The following is a 22207-nucleotide window of genomic DNA, read 5'->3' as shown; positions in this document are numbered from 1 at the left end:
TCCTGGTTATCTTTAAAAATAAAATCAATCCCTATTTTCTTTTAAACACAATTTACACTCTCTCAAAGTTACACTATGCTGGATTTCCTCTCAACATGAGAGACTGGCTGGCATGTTGTTTTGTTTTGTAAATTTGGAACAGAATTTTGTTTCTGTGCAATCATCTTCAAATTTACACACTGAATTTCTTCCTCAAGATCTGCACAGGTCTAGCTGCTAAGAGCAGGAAACAGCAAAGCCCACCCCCATCTCAAGCTGGAAGCTAGACTGAAAACCATCAAAATGCCAAAGGCAGAAAATAGCATGCCTGTCCTCATTCCTTCATGTTATTTTGGTGTACTTAAAATAACCAAACCAAACAACACATAACTCAATTAATTATAACCTTTCAAAAAGGTTTTCCTTTTCCCAAAAACATTAAAATTTAATAGAACTGCAGCCAAAGTTCTCATAAAACTATTTTTAGCTGCTGTCATGCAGAGATCATCATGAGAGTCTCATCTTCCTATTAATGCAAATATATTTAAGCAGCCAGTGCAGGAAACTTTAAAATATGCTAATCACTGCTTTGGACTCCAGCCTCTAATGTCTTTGCTGATGTGTATGTATCACAGACAGGCTAAGTAAAGAGAAAACTGTTCTTTAAAATGTCAATAATTATTCATAAATCCATAAAGTGACAGCCATATGTATGTTTTAATGCCACATTTATGTATTTCATAAATTACCACATTCATTTTAATATATAATTATTTTCTGCTGTCCAAGCTGAATTGCCACTGTGTTATAAAAGGAAATGCATTTGATAACCACATGCACTATTTTTCTTTCTAAAGTGACTCAGTGCTGATGAAAGGGGGCAGATGTATGGTCTTGCAGGTTGGAGTTCCCTGTTATCAAACAAAAAAAGGCACTGTCAGGACAGTAGCTATGCTGGCTTCCCTCCAGTCTACCTCCACTTAAATCCTCTAGAAAAATCCCAACATACATATCACATCTCTAAGTCACAGTCTGACACTGCCTGTTTACATCCTTGGCCTTGCTTCTTATTTTTACCAGCAGAGAAAGTAATCAAAGAAAGCAAACCATTTCTGGGATTGGACTTCTGCCCATGAGCTCCTTTGTAGCAGACAGGGAAATCCAGCAGCACACATCTCTCTTAGGCCAGCACAAGCATCTTCAGTGTGTGGTTAAAAGACAACATGAATTTTAGCTAAGAAAGCACTCAGGTAAAGTTACTGAGACTTGGCCTCAGCACTGCATTTCTGATAGAAAGTGGTCCTCATCTAATGAGTACCCTTTCAGGAATGGGAGGTGTTTCCTTCAGCAGATTTCTATGATAAGAACAAACCTACCAAAGAGAGATGTATGTGCCTCTCAATTTTGTCCCTATTATTTGTGAAAATAGATATACATTTATAAAGCTGTTCTCTTGTCTCAGTAAAACTTCATAAATAATATTAGCCTTGGATTTTTGTAAAAAATCAAATTACATTAACATGAATAATCTACCCTTCTTTGGAAGCATTGGTTGTGTCTAGAATTGCATTTTAACTTCTTGTCACTGAAATTATAGAGCTGTCAGAGTATATTTCAATTGCTTGCATTAATTTTTCTCCATTTTGTTTCTGTTAGAAATTTTCTGCAAGTCTTCCTGGCAAAACATGCCACCTAGCACTAAACAAGGGGACAGGAAGTTTCACAGTATTTTCACAAGTGGTCTTAACGTAGTGTGCTTTACACTTAACCATGTTCTGTTCCTTTTTAACTACATTTCACATTTTTTGAATTCTAAAACCCACAAAAAGAAAGAGTTAAATCCTATTTGGGTTGCTGAAATGAGTAGTCTCAATTATGTCTTTGAGACCATGTTCTCAAGACAAGATACTTTTGGCTCTATGTGAACGTATTTTTAAAAGGTGTTGCTAATTATTTATATAGCTCATTATCTCCTTGCTATGCTGAGCACGACTCATTTTCCCCTCCTACCCACTGAATCTCAGGTAACAATGAACTAATGGTTTAACTGTGTCTGAAAAAATTGCTTTTTTAGGAAGGAAAAAACCTAACCAGTGCAGCCATTTTGGAGGAATGTTCAGTGAAATCCAAAACTAAGATTTCACTGTCGTTAGATTTGAGAAGCAAGGCACATATTGCTACTTTGCCCAAAACAGAGAAAATCACCTATGATGTTTTCTTCAAGGACAATGCAGGTACCTTATAGAGAGCTGTGTGCATAAGGAAAAGTAAGAGAGAGCATCCCATCAACATAAATCTGGTGCCCTCCTGACCTATCGTGGTTGTCACTCTGATTCAACCCCCAGACCTAAAAAATACAGAATTTACAAGAATTTTTTCATTAAAAGGCCATAACTGAGTCAACAATCTTTTTAAACTGAGGGAGTGAGAATATTGCTCTAGGGAAGCAAGAAAAAATGTCAGCCTGATTTCACAGCATTTAGTCCAATCTTATACTGGACATTTCTCATGGTTTGGGCCTTTAAATAGTTTCTACAGCTTTCACTCATTCAGGAATGTAACACACTGCTTGAACTTTGATTAGAAAAAGATATTTTGTAAAGCTGAATTAAAACCTATTTTTGATGGAAGTTCTTTTCATTGCCTGCAGATAGGTAAGGCTCTTACTATACAGCAGGCACTGTATTAGCAAAATCAAAACAGAATTCTACGTTTGCACCAGCAATAGCTAATGTAGAAATATCACTAGAAATGGAATGTTATGTAAGTTATTCCATTGATATGGAAGAGAAAACTGATCATGGAATGATAAAGGGAAATAAATAATTAAAATACCTCATTGGCATGCAGTGCCAGATGTTTAAAAATGCTCAAAGACTTAAAACTAACTAGACCCAAGCTAACTAGACTGAATGCTAAGTATTATATCAAAAGCATTTGTATTTTTCGTTATAATATATGTATCCAGCCTCATTGTTCTGCCATCATTAAGAGACTACAAACCATCTCTGAATAGCAAGCAATATTCAAAATATTTACAAATATTTTTTTTTTCAGCCTAGTTTATGCCAATTACTATAAACATCTAGTGTCTGACCTTGGTAAATAATGAATCCAAGCAAATGTTTGGGAAGCATGACATATTCCTGCTTTGCAGAAAGGCAAAAAACCTTAAATGGAGTAGTGCGCATTTTAAAGAAAACTTCTTGCAAAAGACTAGAGCAATTACAGTTTTTCCATCATGAACATGGGGTAGAGTGTCTTGGCAAAATGCTGTTATTATAGAAGCTCTACTGACAAGTTGCTACTGTGGTGAAAGTGGCATTAAGTCACACTAATGTCCTTTTAACGAACCCCAGCTCAAAATTCACAGGACTTTATCCATCGTGGAGCTGCACGTCATTCACTGCAGCTGCAGGCAGTGTCAAATGCTGCTGTTGCCTGGTAACTAACAGGTAAGTGCTACAGGTCTGGTATATTTATGTACACAGAAAGCTAATGACAGAAGGCCAAGGGAACATTTGTCTGTAGATAAATCTGGTCTCTGGTTAAGAAAACACAGGATTATTCCTCTTGCAGTGAAACCACTGCTGAGACACAAGACCAGAATGAAAACTTGCATGTTTTTCTTCTGATCGTCAATGTTAATGATTTAGTTATTGCTACTGATACAGCTGTGGAGATTCATTAAAAATTAAATGCAAGTGAGCAGTAATTTAAGATTTAGCCCCAACTGTAGTTACTGTAGTTACAGTAAAGAAAGAAGCATTGTTTAATATGTTATTAGGAAATTTTCATCCTGACACCAGAGTATCTAAGGCTCTCATTATCTGTACTAAAAGACTATGTAAAAACGTTTTAAATAAGAGTGTCCAAAGTTCACTCTTTATCCAGAAGGCTGCTACTGCCCAGCAACCACTTGGATTTCTTGTGTCCCTTCTAAATATTAACAAACCAAGCACTGAAAATAGACTCTGAGTGGACTCAAAGATACAGTCTATACTGGGCTGAAAATATTCTCTAGACCCTAATCAAACCACTGCTTTCTGTTTCACAACACAACTTTATGCTTCTTGAATGTTTGAATTACTTGTGAGAATGAAATTAACAGCAAAACTGCCACTAATTTCTATCTCATGTTTGCCTCAAGTTGGTCTTCTGTAAAGGTACTAGGTCTGGGTCTACAAACTACCACCTAGCTTCTCAAATTCCTTCTGTTAAGGAAACTATACACAATGTTAGATCCACCTTGCTTTTTTTTTACCATAAATATCTTTCACCAGACCTCACTATTCAGTTCACATTACAGCTAAGTAATTACTCTTTCAGAAGCAGAGATGCAAAGAAGGCATTAAAAGCGGTTCAAAAAATCACATTTATGCACTTTTCTCTTGTCATATTAAATATATTTACTTCTGATGCAATCAAACTCATATCCTTAAAATGGATAAATCCAGCACCAAACTTAGAACATCAAGCAATCTTAGGCTCTTTGAGAAATGCTTTAAGCCTTTATTTTTGGTTCAGTGAGGTACTATGTAGCAATAGTGAGAACATTATGCTTTAAAATGGTATCCTTTTTATGAATTTTCTTTAAATTATGCTGTTAGTTATTGGTTGCAAAGTGGTTTGAAGATCAAAGGGGATACATGAACCACATCCTGTAACTCAAAGCATCCTTATAGAATAAACCTTTATTAGCCACTCATGTGCCCCTTACAGATTAAAGTACACGCTCTGTAGAATTTACAGATATTGCCTTCTGCAGCTATAGAAGAAAATGCATGAGGAATCTGTCCTCAAAATTATGCTGAAGGAGGCAGGGGGAGTAGTAGCTATTTAAAGTGGGCACTTCTATGAAAGGGACAACCATGAAGTGATGGCTCAGCTATCTTGGGCCACCAGCAAGTTTTTAGAGGATAACCCTGTACACAGCAGACCTCATCTACTCACTGAATGGCATTTACTGCTGAAAATTGACTCCAAAATTCAACTCAAGACAACTAGTTCAAACTAGTTCCTTAAAAAACTTCCAACAGCTTGTCTTCCTGCTTCACAATATTTTTGGTTTTATTACAAAGTTTTTAAAAAATAGAAAATTAATCACACCCATTATAATTTCACAGTCCAAAAAGTAAAATCCTTGTTGTAATGAAAACAAAAGCGGATAAAACAACTACTAATTATAGGAAACAAAATGTAATGTTCCATCTGTAACTCTGATTTTAAGAAACAGAAATTTGTCTGTTATGTATTCAACTATCTTCACACTTAAATGAAAGTATTTTATCTGAGAGGAAGAATTAAAGGCACCTCACTGCCACATATATTCCTCTCTGGGAGCTGTTGTTACCTTATTGTTTTTGTTACCTTATGGATTTTAAATTCAGAGGACCCATGTGTTCATGTAAACATAGAGAAATCCAACTGGAAAAAGAATCGTGTCAGAATGAATACAGAAAAAATTATTGGAGTGTGCTGATCATAATCATTCAGCCACTGGATCCTGCACTTTTGTATCCATGCACTTAGAACAAAGCACTGGAATTTCTCTTTTATCAGTTTTCTTCAGCAAACTCTCAATTCATTAAATTATGCCCCAAATATCTATTCATAGTATTGAAGATCTTCTGCCGTTCTCTAAGATTCTAAGAGATCAACACAATATAAAGATATAAAGACAGTAGAGCACATGAGAACAAGAAAACCCAACCAACCAAAAGCAGCAGTATGGATTTATCTTAAAATTGATCCATTGCCATAAACCAGTAAAAAACAGGACTTACTAAAAGCTTCCAGTGATGATTCCCTTGATTTATAGCGGTGACATGAGACTTAGGAACCTGGGTCTCTTCTAAAAGTTGGGTCTGATCAAATATTTTCTGTGATGTTGCAGGCTGTAGACATGATGGATCATTTCCAAACTGTGGAAAATAAAACAAGTCAAGTGACCAGCTTGTAAGAACTGCATTTGTCCTAGCTGACTAACACTTGCTTTCCCTTCAACACAGTACATTTCATTAACATGGTTTTCATTGCATGTGACCTTAAAAGCTGCTTGAAAGTGATGGTTAAATATACATTACATACAACAGAAGCCAAGCTAAACTAATACATTCAGCCTTGCTGATTAAACAGTTTGTCAGGTCTTCCTCCAAAAGAAGACCTAAACAGTGTAGTGATTGCTCCCCTACAGGAAATTAATTTCAGAAAGCAAATGAAACAATTCATTTTCCATGTTTTCTCTGTAAAACTTGAGGACACAGAACTAAGCAGAAAATGCCTGATTGATCTTTATCACTGGATTCTGCAAGTTTGTTAGAACCATTAAATCCTGGTTTGTTTTTGCTTTTTGGTTTTGTTTTTTGGGGGTTTTTTTGCCAGCTCACCCACATAACAGACAGTGCTTCCTATCTCAAGGGGGATCACTGCATTTGATATTTCAAATTTTTTTGGACAGACTCCAAAACATTCTCAAATCCTTTTTTTGTTTTAAAGAAGGTTTGGGAACAACCCCTCAAATACCCTACATTTTCATGTAAATACATATTTGAAGTGCACGTTTTTGAGGAACCTTAAAAGATCCTGAATTTGGAATAGTTCAAAACTACTTAATCAAGGTACCAGTTCCCGCTTCTGTTCATCCAAAAGTTCCAACTTGTATCCCTCAACAGCCATGGTTTTGCATAACCATCTCTATACTTTTTCTTTATGCCCAAATCAAGCTCCCTATGAGTCTTTGTCAGAGGTATCCAGCAGCCTGCTTTAAAATTGTTGTTTTACTAGCTATGAAAACTATGTAATATTCAGCTAGGTGACACACCAAGGTTATTTCTGTCCTCCACAGTGTTTCAGTATTTCCTTCACTCCCCTTTTCTGTCTTATTAACCTTGCATCACTTACTAGACTGTGAAAATTTCAGAGAAATCATTCTTGTTGTTACATGTATGTAAGTACAACACTCTCTGTAGTCTGAACTGGTGCTAAAAACAATCATGTAACAACAGAGAAGAAGTGACACATTTATTGGTCTCAGTAGATGATAAACATTGTTAAGTTCTTCCAAACACTTTAAGCCTTGTGTTCTTCACTAACGCGGAGCTCTAAAAATAACTGCATAGGTTCCCTCCACACACAAAATGGCAAGGCGTATGAATTGCATCCTGTATGCACAAGCTAAATATCAGAGGTTATTGTCTAACAGATTGTTCAGAGTTAGTGATAGATACTTCCACTCATACCCCCACATTTCATACCCCCATATTTAAATGTCTTTACTTACATAATGTTTGATGGCTTCATCGGCACCAATCTAACTTTGATGGCAACATCAAGGCTGTACTTGTAGGAGATACAAAATCCCACTGAAAAACATGCATCCTTACATATCCGTTGGGCTTAGGCCTGGAAGCACAGGGATCTTTTATTTATTCATTAGTTTCCTGAGAAGAACTACTGGTTGATTTGTGTCAGCTGAATAGGATCGTAATTCAATGCTCACTGCAACCTGTTTATCTGAATGACTGATGAAGGTGCAAGCTGACTGCTAAAGAACTCAGTTCCGTAATAACAAAGACTTTTGTTAGGGGGAGATACATTTTGAGAAGTCACTTCTCTGCAGAAAAAGTTTACCAAAGTTAATTTTTGAGAGATAGCATTATTTATTAAAAACATAAAACAAACTGAGCACTTCAACACCTATAACTAATTTTTCCACAAGGATTATGCCAATGAACAGTAGGATGTTTTATGGGCACAGGTCTTGGAAGTGCAAGAGATGTAGCAACACTGAAACAGATTTTCTGAAGTGTTCAAGGCTTGGTATTCAAGCACAGGATTTTCAATCACCTTTTCAAGTGGAGCTGTTGCCATCCGTCTGAAATTCCGGTCTTTCCAAAGGGCTGAGTATAAACAACGAGGAATCAACTGGAGTTTTTTCTAGTGTACAGCTTTAGTATGCACACAATTACTACAAATGCAGTTAAGAAATGGCCTCTTAAAGCTGTACGCTTTTAATATTCAGTAGAGAATTTTCAGTTAAGACAGTTTCAGGTAACAGAAACAAGAATAGCTGACCCTTTACAGATGGCTGCTTTTAAATTTCATCCTCTGATCGGATGCTTTGATATTTTTGTATCTTCATTCTAATTTAAAACCAAGGCTTATGTCTGCCATACGAAGGAGGAGAAAAGACATTACAGCTCACTTTCTGTCCCACTGGTGTGATGAAGCCCTGCACCTTATAACATGATCCTTGACTGGATATGCAGTCTGGCCCAAGACTGAACTTGTGCAGTTTATAACACCTGACACGGTCACAGTGCAGGGATTTGGCTGCAGGCAACCACCTTTACAAGAGATACAAATAAACACATACTTTACTCTTCATACAGCCTTGTCTGCAGAAAAAAACACTTCTTGTGTTTTGCAATCTTTGTCTTACTTTTTCACTAAAAAAAAAAAATATTCACCAGGTGTGGTGCAAGTAATGGTAAATCTAGTCCTCCTTTGAGAGCTTCCTGGTCTATTAAACAATCCTTGGTTTTGTACTACTATTGCATATTTCAAAGTCACAAACCAAATTAATTAGCAAGATTGTGCCACCTCATCCTTAATCTTATTAGAAGACTAATGTCTACAGAATCAATGCTTCCATAGAGATTACTGCCTTAACACTGTTAGCCTTTACATCACACAGGCTCTTTTTGTATTTTCAGTTTCACTGTAATTTCTTCCTCTAGTTTAATTACAACCCTTAATTAAGCCCTTTCTTTAATCATCTTTATAGCTATGTCCCTTCAGTTATGGCTACATATAAAGAGACCAGCTAGTAAAGCTATAAGGCTAGAACAAGAGCTTTCACAATATTTCACTGGCCTTAACCTCTGCTTCAAGTACTGCAAGCTTTCCTTCCTTTTAAATATCCACAATAAGCCTGTAAAAAAAATTTATCTAAGTTTTACAAAACCATGATAGGCAAGGGGTTTTATTTATTTCTTTTGCAGTTCCTGGAAACCCAGTTAATTATGGATTATATTGACATATTTCATTGTTTAGTTTTCTGTCAATTTTAAGAATCCACAGCTTGGTCAGTTTCCTAATTCCTCCAAAAAGCTCAGATGTTTTGATGGCAGGTCTTTTACCTATACACTGTGAGAATACAATGGAATTATAATGTCATGCTTTCATCATACACTTAAACATCCTGTTCTGACATGGAAAACTTTAATCAATATCAAGACAAGAAGTGTCAATTGCAGAATAGATAAGGTGTTACAGAAAGCTCAGCTGTTTAAGGTAAATTGATTGGAGGGGTGCAGCTCAGTTGGCAAAACTATTTTTAGGATGTTTCCAAGTTCAAATTCACTCATACAAATCTGAAACATCAGTAGGGGCTGTTTGGCAAACAAAACAGTTTTAAAAATCATTCGGATTTATAAAGTCTCCATTTACTACTGTATAAAAAAGATTTTTATAAGCCTCCATGTTTCTCATTGAAAAGCTGTTATCTATATACACAAATATTGTATGAATTTCCACTAGTTTGTTTCAGTGGACAGAGAAAGTCCATCCTGTATTGCTGCACAAATTTTCTATTTTACAGTAAACATTACTTTTTCAGGGTATAAAGGTGTTATATTTTTCAGAATAGATAATGCCATTTCCAAAGCAGTAAGAGGTATTTTTCAGTTTCATCCTTTACTATTATCATAGTTTCTGGTTCTTTCCAGAGCAAAGTACTTTGCAGTTTATATGTTAGCCAGGAAATTAATATGCTGCTTTCTTTGAAAGCTTCCCTTTTTAACCATTCTCTACTGGAACAATGTAGAAGTCATTCAGATTCATTAAGCCCACTTATTAATATATTCTATAGTAATAGATATTGCTCTTGGCAATTTTTTTTCCTGTCAATATTATTAAAATATTCAAGTGCCAATATATATGTGCTTTTCACTAATGAATTAAAATGCTAATATCTTGTCACAGTTTGCACTACAGTGAAATTCTAATTTTTAGAAGTAGTAAATGTTTGAGTGGCTGACTTATTCCATCAGGTTGAAAATATTGTATCTTATATCTTACATGAATTTCTGTTCAATAGGATTCTGAACATTCCATGAAGTTCAGATGAATTTGGGCCTCTGTCTGCATCAGGTGTGAAGACTTTAGTATCTAAAGGTTTCAAAACACAGCTCTCTGCAAATACTTGCAAAATCACTTTCCTTGAAGGTACATATGCATCAAATATCAGCTGCCTTTTCTAGAAAAAGCATTACCTCTGAATGAGTACCAGTGGAGTTGCAGGCTAAATGTTCACTGCATGAACACACTAACACAGAAGTGTTCTCAACATCTGAAATACTTATTGGATCCAAAGAGAGCAAGTCAACACAGAATTACTCAATATCAACATCTAATAACATAATCACAGAATATCTTTTTTTTACTGTTTGGTATTTTTATGGAAATGAGTAATATCCTTTTGCAACAGTGGCACTGTTTCAAGCAGAAATTAAAATATTCTCCATTATCCTGCAAAATCTGTCTTACTGGTATGTGAGAGGCTGTCTCCTAAGAAGTTTCTAAGGTAAACAATATTTTAAGCATTTGATACTTTTTTAACTGGGCGTGAGGGAAAGGTCCTGGTCTGCAATGACCTTCAGTGCAGGAAGGGACCGGAATACTAGGAATAGCCTCTGTTCTTCCATTTTCTTTAACAAGCTCTACCCAAAACTTACACGCACACATACACCACACCCCACCTTCTCAAAGAATAGAGCTAAAAGCTAATCTATGTTTCTTCCTTACTGCAGTGTTCAGATAGCAAAGCCATATCCCTCTGACCATTAGATCCTACAACTTAGGAGCTATTTTTGTCATTTCTTTCTACTTTACATCACAAACACTGAGTAATTTTTTAAACTGCCTCCTGTCCCACCAAATCTCAGTGATTACCAGAAGTTTTTGCCAGGGTCCTATGAGACTGTTTCCTGTTTGCATCCAAATTTCTTCTCTTAAATAGAAAATAGAAAAAAAAAAAAAAAAAAAAAAAAAAAAATGAGACCAAGAGAATCCTATTTCACTGAGCAAATTAACAAAAGGTCAGAAAGCTTGATCTTTGTCACTGGTATATGCTGCCTGAAAGCTGAGCTGCCATTTAAATATTTATGAGGGAGAGCTGTAATTGCAGGTTGGGAGCTGTGAGACAGCTCTGCATGTACAATACAGGAAACTGAAAATATTCATGACATGGGAAATATTCCACCAAAGGAAAATCTGGATGAAAGAAAGGAGTACTAATGTGGCATTTTAATCATTTCTGAATCAGGATACATAAGAAGGTGACCTGAAACCTGTTACTTTTTGATGTCTGTCATGGGACACAGAACTCTTATTAGCCACTGAAAACTGATGAAAAAAATTAGCTTCAAATGATGACAGCAGAACCAGCAGTAGATGGAATCTTGTTTCATTTTTGAGAATCTTTTTTTTTTTTTTAAAAAAAGGAATAAAACATTTAAGGAGTAACAGCTTTGTAACACATTACAAAGTTGAGGGAGTAAACAAAAATGTTCCCGATCTTGCTCTATTAATTGGGTTTGCTACTAGGAACAGAGCTATTCCCCAGCAGATTAAGGGTTCTTGCTAGATAATCTCCCTCCCTTCCTGATTTTAGACTCTTTAATTAAACTATATTTATATTTGTCCCTCTAGTTTGAAATCCAGTGTATTGGAAATTCTGTTTAAGCAATTTATTCTATTCAGTACCATAAGAAAAATGAGAAGGCTCACAAAATTCATAGCCAATTCCTATAAAAAAAAATCCCCCAGATCATATGTATCAAGGTGACCAGCCTACAATATGCCAGGAAGATGTCTTTGGTTGACTCTGACACCCTTTATCTGGTTTTGGATCATTTTTACAACCCCAAATATGCTCCAAACACACAACAGAAAATATTTCCATTTCAGTCATTTTGTAAATCACTTTCTAGTCACATGAAGCCCCACTCCCAGATTTAGTCCAAAAAGAGGCTCTGCAGACCACAGCAGGAAAAAGGTGCTTATACAGATGAAATGATATTTTAAGACAAAGATACTTATTGGCAGTAGACTGGATGTTTGAAATTAATGTATGAATTATATAAAAGCTGTTTCTATCAGAAATACATACAATGAGCTGGATAGGATTACCTCTTAAACATCTGAAGAATATCCAATTTAGACTTAAGAAAACAGTAGTCTCATGAACACCAGGCTGAAATAAAACCTACTCTTTTGCTGGTCCTGCTCATTCCAGGACTTCTTAGAAAGGATGAACACCTGCATGGTCTCTAAGTAATTATCACCACGATATCAGAAGCTTTGAAGCCAAAGCTTCAAAGAAAGACAGAATCACAACTTCTTCTTAAGTAACTTTTTTGCACATAATAAAAGATATTCATTGGTTAAATAAGCCAACATCCCAAAATTCTCCAATGATGACACCTGGTGGAGTTGCAAAGGGATTTCTAGCAGCCTTCAGAATGTGTTTCAGACTACAGGCAAGGAAGGTATCAGTCTCTAAGACACCAAGTCAATACTCGATATTTACACAGGTCTTCCTCGAGGTCTATCATCTTGAAGGAAATCCTCATGCATTTTTGCAAGAGTACTGTGAAATGACTGGTGTATTGCCAATGCCCTCTTCTGGAAGAGGTTAGAACGGGACAGAACCCAGCAATCCCTACTGCTCTGGGTTATCAGGAAACCAGCAACTACTCTACAGCTCTTGACTTTTATTTTCAAGGTAGTGTATTGAATTTTATTCTTATGCTTGCCATGAAATAAAGATGTGTAGTACAGTAACAACCAAAAGAAGGCAGAGTGACAACAAACTGGTGGCAATAAGGTAGCTGGAATTTTTCAAGCAGCTGACAACATGATGACCCCGTTGATTTCAGTGAAAAGCCCCACTCTTTTTCCTTTTGAAAATGAGCTCTGGGCACATGCAAAAAAAAAAAAACAAAAACAAAACATATAATCTAGTGATCTCAGATTCATTTTCTGGCCTGACTGGGACAAGGTTCTGACCTTTAATAATATTGCTTCCTCTGCTAGTTTGGGCTGCTGCTGCAAAGTAATTTTATGACTTCCTGTCACCTCTTTCATATGATCAAGAATAAATGAGGAAGAAATGTTTGTCATCAGAGCAGAAGAAAGGTACTCAGGGGATACAGAATGGATCTGCTCTGTGGCTCCAAAGACTCAGTCTCTGACCTTTGATAACTCATTCAACCTCTCAACGTTTCAAGAGGAAAAAAGTTCCATCCAAACAGTTTGGGACTAAACTATATTACTGACACAGAATCATAAACATACCACAGCAATAATGGATTACATAAGTATTCAGCTCAACAGAACCCAGGCACAAGACATAAGTTGGAAAAGCAACTCCTAATTGTCCATATCAGTGTAACTCACTGATGATATTAAATTCTTACACCTCTGTCCAAGTATCTTTCCAGTCTTAGACATATTGAAAAATGCCCATAATGACAGGAAATAGGAACTGCTACAGAAAACGCTAAGTTTAGCTTGAGGGTAATTATACAGATGTAGCTTTGGATGAATGGTGATCTTGATTGTGAATGGGAAGCTTGTTGTTTAGAGTTTTTAATAAATAAATTTAAAAATTAGAGCTCATTTGTCACTTTCAACTCAAAGTAGGAAAGAACAATAGGCTGTACTGGAGCCTATCCAGGCACTGGGACACAAACATCCCACAGAATATGTCACCAGACTGATAAAATAAAACCAGACAGTTGACACAAGAAAAACACTTGATAAGCAACAGAATACACACACCAACCAATGAAAAAAATGCATTAAGAGTTATTATTTATTTTTATTCAAAAAGAGAAATAGCTGCACAGTGAACTACTTCCTTCCAAATTCTCAGTCTAATTTCTTAATGGCTCTTGCTTTAGTTTACATCAGTTTTCCAAAGCTCCTGCAGTCCTGAGGGTTCCCATAGATTTAGCTTCTGTGCCAAATTGCTCCAGACTGAACTGGCTAAAGACCTACCTGCAGAAATTAATCCTAAACAAAATGTGACAGTTTACTGTCCAAGTTTTTATGACAAATGAAAAGCTACTTTCCTTTGGTACCTTCTGAACATGAGGTCCTGATGCAAAGGATTCATGCATCCAAAAAGCACTCCTATCTATATGTCTTTAAAAACACAGTATCACAGAACGTGTCAGTAAATACTGTGGCAAGAGCAAGAAATGTGATTCTTGGCTATCCAAATGAAATTTTAGCTTTGTCATTCAGCAAAGCATGTAAACCTCAATTTTTAGCAACATCTATGAATAAGCTACCCTATTATTCTGCAGAAACCTCACAATGGCAAAAACAATCCCTATCTTTTCCATGGGGCTGTTGGTTTTCATTTAAATGAGTTATACATCAGTCAAAACAATTTTTTTTTCATTTGCACTCATGTAACTAATATCTTTCTTACTGGCATTATCCCTGAGTGATGCTACCAGAAGTCTAAGGAGAATCAGGCCTTTAAGCCCTAAGTATTACCAACATGAAATGTAAATCCTTTAAAAAGGATTTGAGGTGGCTTTTTATGAGGAAATGCCTGTCAGAAAAACATGTCACTCCCTTTGACATAAACGACATGACAAGAACTAAAGATTCATCTCTATAAAAGAATGCTGAAACCCAAAGGAAAACCAGAATGCATCTGATAACAGCTGGTATCTTTCAATAGCCAAACAGAGTTTGACATTCCTATTTTGGCAAGAGCAAATGTATCATTTTGGCAAAAACAGAAACTCCCATTAGTAGGCAAACATCATCTTGACCCTGTAGCTTTTTCTGTCCTCTCCTACATGTATCACTTTCAATGACTTCTGCAGTCAATAGCAGCACCACTGCTAATTCTCTGATCACCTGGTCTCAGGGCTCTGTTGATAATTATAAATAATTTCATGACCAAGTTTAAATGTATCTGCCAAAACAGAATTTGAACATGCAGAGAGGAAGCATTTTTTTTCCAATGCAAGTCTTTGACATAAGCCTGGCTGGATATGTGCCTGCATATGCAGCCAAAAACATTAGCAAACAGACCAGCCCTACAGCACAGCCACCTGAGCACTGCAGGCTTCCCCCTGCGTTCCAAAAACACTGCAGTCCACAGCTTTAGCTCTACAGGTGAATAATCTGTCATCCTGGCCAGGCACTAATGGGCTAATCAAATGAGATTTTCAGCCTGTGGAGTATAACATGGGACTGCTTCATTCTAAATCAGAGAGGGAAGCATCAGACTTGAGCCTTCAGGTCCTAGCCAGCACTTAGTATCAGAATTAGAACTGTTTTTTCAGGTAGTAAGAAGTTTGGATCTTCTCCACAGAAATTATGAATGATGTTTCAACATTTATCAGAACCAAACATTTTTTTCAAAATTTATTCCTATCACAGAGAAGAAAAGTGCTTGGTATTAAAAATCATTAACATTTTAATACAATTTTGAATATGTAAATCTTTGTGAAATTATTTTCTCTCTCGTTCAAAGTATATAAACACCTTCACTTAATCTAGCTCTAGCCCTCTTACAATCAGTGGAAAAATGGGCACTTATAAAATGTAATTTATCTCCACTCAAAGATACTAAAAATATTCTTTCTCCATCTAATTTTTATAACTTATTACTGAAGTATTGTCCAAGCATTAGTCATTCATCATGGTCTCTTGGTGATGATGCTGTAGCTAGTCCTTTCTGTTCCTAAACTTCGAGCAAATTTACCTTGACCTCCCACTTGCTTTTCTTGTGAGTCATTTAACAAATCACCTGAACCCCACACACATCCATGAGTATATTTTCATTTAATATGAAACTGTGCCTATAATAGCTGCTGACACGTGTTCTTTTTCAGGGGAGCTCTTTGAATAAAGGGAAGTTAAATAACTAAATTATCACAGGTCTAGAATGAAGCCCAGGAAGTGGGAATCGATTTACTTAGACTTTCTTATTAAGTTATATGAAGATTAGTTAAAAAATTTTCTCCAGCTTCCATCTGCATCCTCTATAAGCAAAAGGATAGAACTGATGATATGCAGGTCACTTCTATCTTCCTCTTTGATCCAGTTAATGAAACTGTGATTCATTGCAATTTTCTGCTTTCCATCATTTAAGGAATGTGCTTACTTTGAAGATTCCTTGAAGCTTACAACGTTTTTCCTCATAATCAGATTCTATTTCTCCTGGATATCTTACTACTCTATCTCTACCATTATAAACCATTAATATAAATCTTATGTCTTAAGCAATCTAGACTGACTGAGCTCCACAAGCTTCGAGTTCATCTTGAATATGTAAAGAAACTTTTCTGGAAATGTTTTTTCCTTACATAAGCATTACATATTTCTAACTACTGGTGCAAGTACTGGAGCAGTATTTAAATTAAGACTTCACATGCTAGAATGGCAGAAAAGGAGTCTATATCAAGTTAATGGTTCAGTTGGTAGGTAAGCACTGAAGCAGTCCAGCAAAATAGCCTTTCTATTCCAGAATATGGCATCCACAATCACATTGTGTCTGTAGACATGTACATAAAGAGAAAGACTAAAAGAGAAAGACACTTGTGACTCTCTAAGTCACAAGACCAAGATAACCAGGCTACATAATAGGAAAGGCCAAAGTCCAAGGCTGCTGTTGGCTGATGTACAATCTGTGCAATTCCTCTGAAAAAGGCCTTCCTAGCTAACACATTCCCAGTTGCCTTTTTGCCCATGGACCCTCCTCTGCTCCATGGTCCCATACAGAACACACTGAGGAATGCAGGAAGCAAGAGCAAGTCAGGCTGGTAAGATGCAGCTGGCATATGACATCAGTGAAACACACCAGGTCATGCTGTAAACAACAAAGCAGTAGCCATAGGCAAGAGAAAGGAATGAGGCTGTTAGCTTGTGAAAGTCTCATTTCAGTCATGACAGATTTGTAAATAGGTTCTGAAGCCCTTGCTTGGACATGATTCTGGTCTGTTAAAGGGAGCACCACACCATCTCTAAGAGATTTGCTGCCGAACCTTGTACTGCCATTTCCTTCCTGGAGTAAGAGAACAATACATCCAGAGGAATCAAACCATCTTGACACTGACCTTCCACCTCTTTACCTTCTGCATGGCACGTGAGTGCATGTTGCATTTTATTTCTTCATGAAAACCATTAGTGCAAAGACTGGAATACATGAATAAACAGACAAAAACCCCACACCACATCTCCTGTAAGTCTTTACCTTGCATGTTCCACTGGCAATCTTAGATAAGCACACCAGAGGGAAGCTAAGGATGCTCCAGAAGGTAAAGGTTTATATTGCTGTGGTACGGTTTGTTTTTGCACAGTCATTAGGCTTACTGCCAGCCTGATTCCTTCACTGTTTTAAGTATCTGCAGCTTGAGTGATTACAATAATAAACTTGCATTGCGGACAGCATGCTAAACTCAAGCCACTGCTCGTGTGGGAAGAGAATGGAAGTCTTCAAATACACTTTCTCTTCCAAATTCTAAATAAAAAGGTAAACCCTGGCCTGATTTTCTCAGGAAGAACCATTTCTTTGAAGCCTCCAGCAATCTCTTGATTCTCAGCAGGATTTTTAGAACAAGGAGAATTCCCTATCAGCCAAAGAAAGAATTTTTTCTTTATTTTTAAGGTTGTAGCCGCAGATCTAACATTCCCATCCATAACCCATTATACATCTGCATAATTCAGATCCCAGTCATGGCATCCCTACAAATTACAATTTGAACACTTCAAGGCCAAAAGCATACACCTATATGCAAAAGCATACACACTATTCAATCTAACAGAATAAGTCTACAGAAATTACTTATAATCAGAGATGAAACTAGCCCATCATAGGTCAGTCCAGAAATCTTCAGGCCAACTCCAAAATAAACAGAGCCCTAAGGGACCATATTGACTTGCACAGAATCCCAAGTTTATCTTACAAACTAGTACATTATCCAATAAGGATGGGGAGCAATTGCATCCTGTTATGTAAAAAGCAAACAAGAATATATTTGGGTAACAGGCAAAAATGTTTGCGAGCAATACAAACGGTGAATTACAAGCAGTGTATTGCAAGCCACATTACTTCATAGATCACTCTGAACCAGCAACTAACACCTTTTCCAGCAACTGTAATAGATGCAGTTTATCTTTTGGCAGCAGTATCCTGCCAGCCCTAAATCCTGACTTCTGACTCCACTGAATACAGAAATACAGGCACCTGTTAAGCAGTCAAAGTATCTGTGTCTTTCTCACAAAATGCTGTTTCATTACTTCATCCTCCATGACTACCAGTTGTATTCAGCAGTATACAACTGCTTATTTGTTTTGTTGGTTGACTTTTGTTTGTTTTTTTTTTAATTTCTGCATCATGAAATGATTGAAATCTGAAAAATTTTATACATACTTTACAGAAATCTACACATTTACATTTACTGCTAAATTTACTCAATAAAGCAGGGCTAAGGTGTGGGTAGAATATCCAGTTTTCATTCTCAGCTCTGCCATCGACTCACTGCAAAAGCCTGGGGTAATCATATACCCTTTTAAACAAAATCAGGATAACAATCATTCTTACCAAAGAGAAGTGCAGTAAGATTTTCTTAATTAATGTCTGTAAGTACTTTGAAATCCCAAGATGAAAGAGAAAGTGCATCATATGAATCCACAAAATGTATAATCAGGTATTTATGGAATAATGCATTTAACACTTCTTAGACATTAATTCTGTGCTTATAAAAGAGAAAATACCACCATCTCTATCTAAACAGACTTGTATACACAGAGCCAGAAGCCAATAAAAGCTATAAAATGATTTTTCTTTCACCTCACTGAGGTCGAATTGCTTAAATACTGCCAGTACCAAACAAAACTGCCCAGGGTGCAGAGGCCTCTGTGAGGAGAGGCTGGGGCTGCCTCCAGATGGACATAAACCAACCACAGCAATGAAAAAGCAGTGGCAAAAATCATGCATGATCCTACTCATCAGGAATTCTGTTTATGTGGGCCTCCCAGGAACTAACCTGAATGTAAGAGAGCTGACAGGTAAGCCATAAAGGTCAGAGCACAACCTCTGCAACTCTCATCACTGGCCTTCCAGAAAAAGAAACTGTGAGAGCTTAAGGTATATAGAGAGATGCATTAACCAGCTCTTCATTACCTCCCCTGCAGAGACTGCTGATGCCTTGCATGTGGTTGACAGGAATTATGTTTTCAATCACCCTTCCATGGCTATTAGTGAATTCATTCAACTGTTCTGTTCATTAAATCACTTTCCCATCTCTTCAGTTTAATAACAGACGTTTCCCTCTGGGTCTGCTATTAAGGTGTTAAATTTCCCTGGATACTGCCCCCATTTCCCCCTCTATTTATGATTGGCTTTTTTTTACTGTTTGGTATTTTTATGGAAATGAGTAATATCCTTTTGCAACAGTGGCACTGTTTCAAGCAGAAATTAAAATATTCTCCATTATCCTGCAAAATCTGTCTTACTGGTATGTGAGAGGCTGTCTCCTAAGAAGTTTCTAAGGTAAACAATATTTTAAGCATTTGATACTTTTTTAACTGGGCGTGAGGGAAAGGTCCTGGTCTGCAATGACCTTCAGTGCAGGAAGGGACCGGAATACTAGGAATAGCCTCTGTTCTTCCATTTTCTTTAACAAGCTCTACCCAAAACTTACACGCACACATACACCACACCCCACCTTCTCAAAGAATAGAGCTAAAAGCTAATCTATGTTTCTTCCTTACTGCAGTGTTCAGATAGCAAAGCCATATCCCTCTGACCATTAGATCCTACAACTTAGGAGCTATTTTTGTCATTTCTTTCTACTTTACATCACAAACACTGAGTAATTTTTTAAACTGCCTCCTGTCCCACCAAATCTCAGTGATTACCAGAAGTTTTTGCCAGGGTCCTATGAGACTGTTTCCTGTTTGCATCCAAATTTCTTCTCTTAAATAGAAAATAGAAAAAAAAAAAAAAAAAAAAAAAAAAAAAATGAGACCAAGAGAATCCTATTTCACTGAGCAAATTAACAAAAGGTCAGAAAGCTTGATCTTTGTCACTGGTATATGCTGCCTGAAAGCTGAGCTGCCATTTAAATATTTATGAGGGAGAGCTGTAATTGCAGGTTGGGAGCTGTGAGACAGCTCTGCATGTACAATACAGGAAACTGAAAATATTCATGACATGGGAAATATTCCACCAAAGGAAAATCTGGATGAAAGAAAGGAGTACTAATGTGGCATTTTAATCATTTCTGAATCAGGATACATAAGAAGGTGACCTGAAACCTGTTACTTTTTGATGTCTGTCATGGGACACAGAACTCTTATTAGCCACTGAAAACTGATGAAAAAAATTAGCTTCAAATGATGACAGCAGAACCAGCAGTAGATGGAATCTTGTTTCATTTTTGAGAATCTTTTTTTTTTTTTTAAAAAAAGGAATAAAACATTTAAGGAGTAACAGCTTTGTAACACATTACAAAGTTGAGGGAGTAAACAAAAATGTTCCCGATCTTGCTCTATTAATTGGGTTTGCTACTAGGAACAGAGCTATTCCCCAGCAGATTAAGGGTTCTTGCTAGATAATCTCCCTCCCTTCCTGATTTTAGACTCTTTAATTAAACTATATTTATATTTGTCCCTCTAGTTTGAAATCCAGTGTATTGGAAATTCTGTTTAAGCAATTTATTCTATTCAGTACCATAAGAAAAATGAGAAGGCTCACAAAATTCATAGCCAATTCCTATAAAAAAAAATCCCCCAGATCATATGTATCAAGGTGACCAGCCTACAATATGCCAGGAAGATGTCTTTGGTTGACTCTGACACCCTTTATCTGGTTTTGGATCATTTTTACAACCCCAAATATGCTCCAAACACACAACAGAAAATATTTCCATTTCAGTCATTTTGTAAATCACTTTCTAGTCACATGAAGCCCCACTCCCAGATTTAGTCCAAAAAGAGGCTCTGCAGACCACAGCAGGAAAAAGGTGCTTATACAGATGAAATGATATTTTAAGACAAAGATACTTATTGGCAGTAGACTGGATGTTTGAAATTAATGTATGAATTATATAAAAGCTGTTTCTATCAGAAATACATACAATGAGCTGGATAGGATTACCTCTTAAACATCTGAAGAATATCCAATTTAGACTTAAGAAAACAGTAGTCTCATGAACACCAGGCTGAAATAAAACCTACTCTTTTGCTGGTCCTGCTCATTCCAGGACTTCTTAGAAAGGATGAACACCTGCATGGTCTCTAAGTAATTATCACCACGATATCAGAAGCTTTGAAGCCAAAGCTTCAAAGAAAGACAGAATCACAACTTCTTCTTAAGTAACTTTTTTGCACATAATAAAAGATATTCATTGGTTAAATAAGCCAACATCCCAAAATTCTCCAATGATGACACCTGGTGGAGTTGCAAAGGGATTTCTAGCAGCCTTCAGAATGTGTTTCAGACTACAGGCAAGGAAGGTATCAGTCTCTAAGACACCAAGTCAATACTCGATATTTACACAGGTCTTCCTCGAGGTCTATCATCTTGAAGGAAATCCTCATGCATTTTTGCAAGAGTACTGTGAAATGACTGGTGTATTGCCAATGCCCTCTTCTGGAAGAGGTTAGAACGGGACAGAACCCAGCAATCCCTACTGCTCTGGGTTATCAGGAAACCAGCAACTACTCTACAGCTCTTGACTTTTATTTTCAAGGTAGTGTATTGAATTTTATTCTTATGCTTGCCATGAAATAAAGATGTGTAGTACAGTAACAACCAAAAGAAGGCAGAGTGACAACAAACTGGTGGCAATAAGGTAGCTGGAATTTTTCAAGCAGCTGACAACATGATGACCCCGTTGATTTCAGTGAAAAGCCCCACTCTTTTTCCTTTTGAAAATGAGCTCTGGGCACATGCAAAAAAAAAAAAACAAAAACAAAACATATAATCTAGTGATCTCAGATTCATTTTCTGGCCTGACTGGGACAAGGTTCTGACCTTTAATAATATTGCTTCCTCTGCTAGTTTGGGCTGCTGCTGCAAAGTAATTTTATGACTTCCTGTCACCTCTTTCATATGATCAAGAATAAATGAGGAAGAAATGTTTGTCATCAGAGCAGAAGAAAGGTACTCAGGGGATACAGAATG

The 22207-nt window shown here is 36.7% G+C and overlaps 1 protein-coding gene across 13 annotated transcripts in view; it reads right to left on the bottom strand.

The window, feature by feature from the left end:
* RIMBP2 (RIMS binding protein 2) overlaps positions 1 to 22207 on the bottom strand; it is a 126586-nt gene that overhangs the window by 71096 nt on the left and 33283 nt on the right. For all 13 annotated transcript variants that reach the window (XM_071763243.1, XM_071763244.1, XM_071763242.1 and 10 more), the window contains one exon: positions 5766 to 5903. In XM_071763243.1, coding sequence (XP_071619344.1) covers positions 5766 to 5903 — 138 coding nt within the window. The remainder of the gene's footprint in view (positions 1 to 5765; positions 5904 to 22207) is intronic.

Source organism: Heliangelus exortis, chromosome 19 (genome assembly GCF_036169615.1).
Source record: "Heliangelus exortis chromosome 19, bHelExo1.hap1, whole genome shotgun sequence".
Lineage (NCBI taxonomy): Eukaryota > Metazoa > Chordata > Aves > Apodiformes > Trochilidae > Heliangelus > Heliangelus exortis.
Note: the sequence above shows the minus strand (reverse complement) of the source record. Positions and strands in the feature narration are given on the sequence as shown.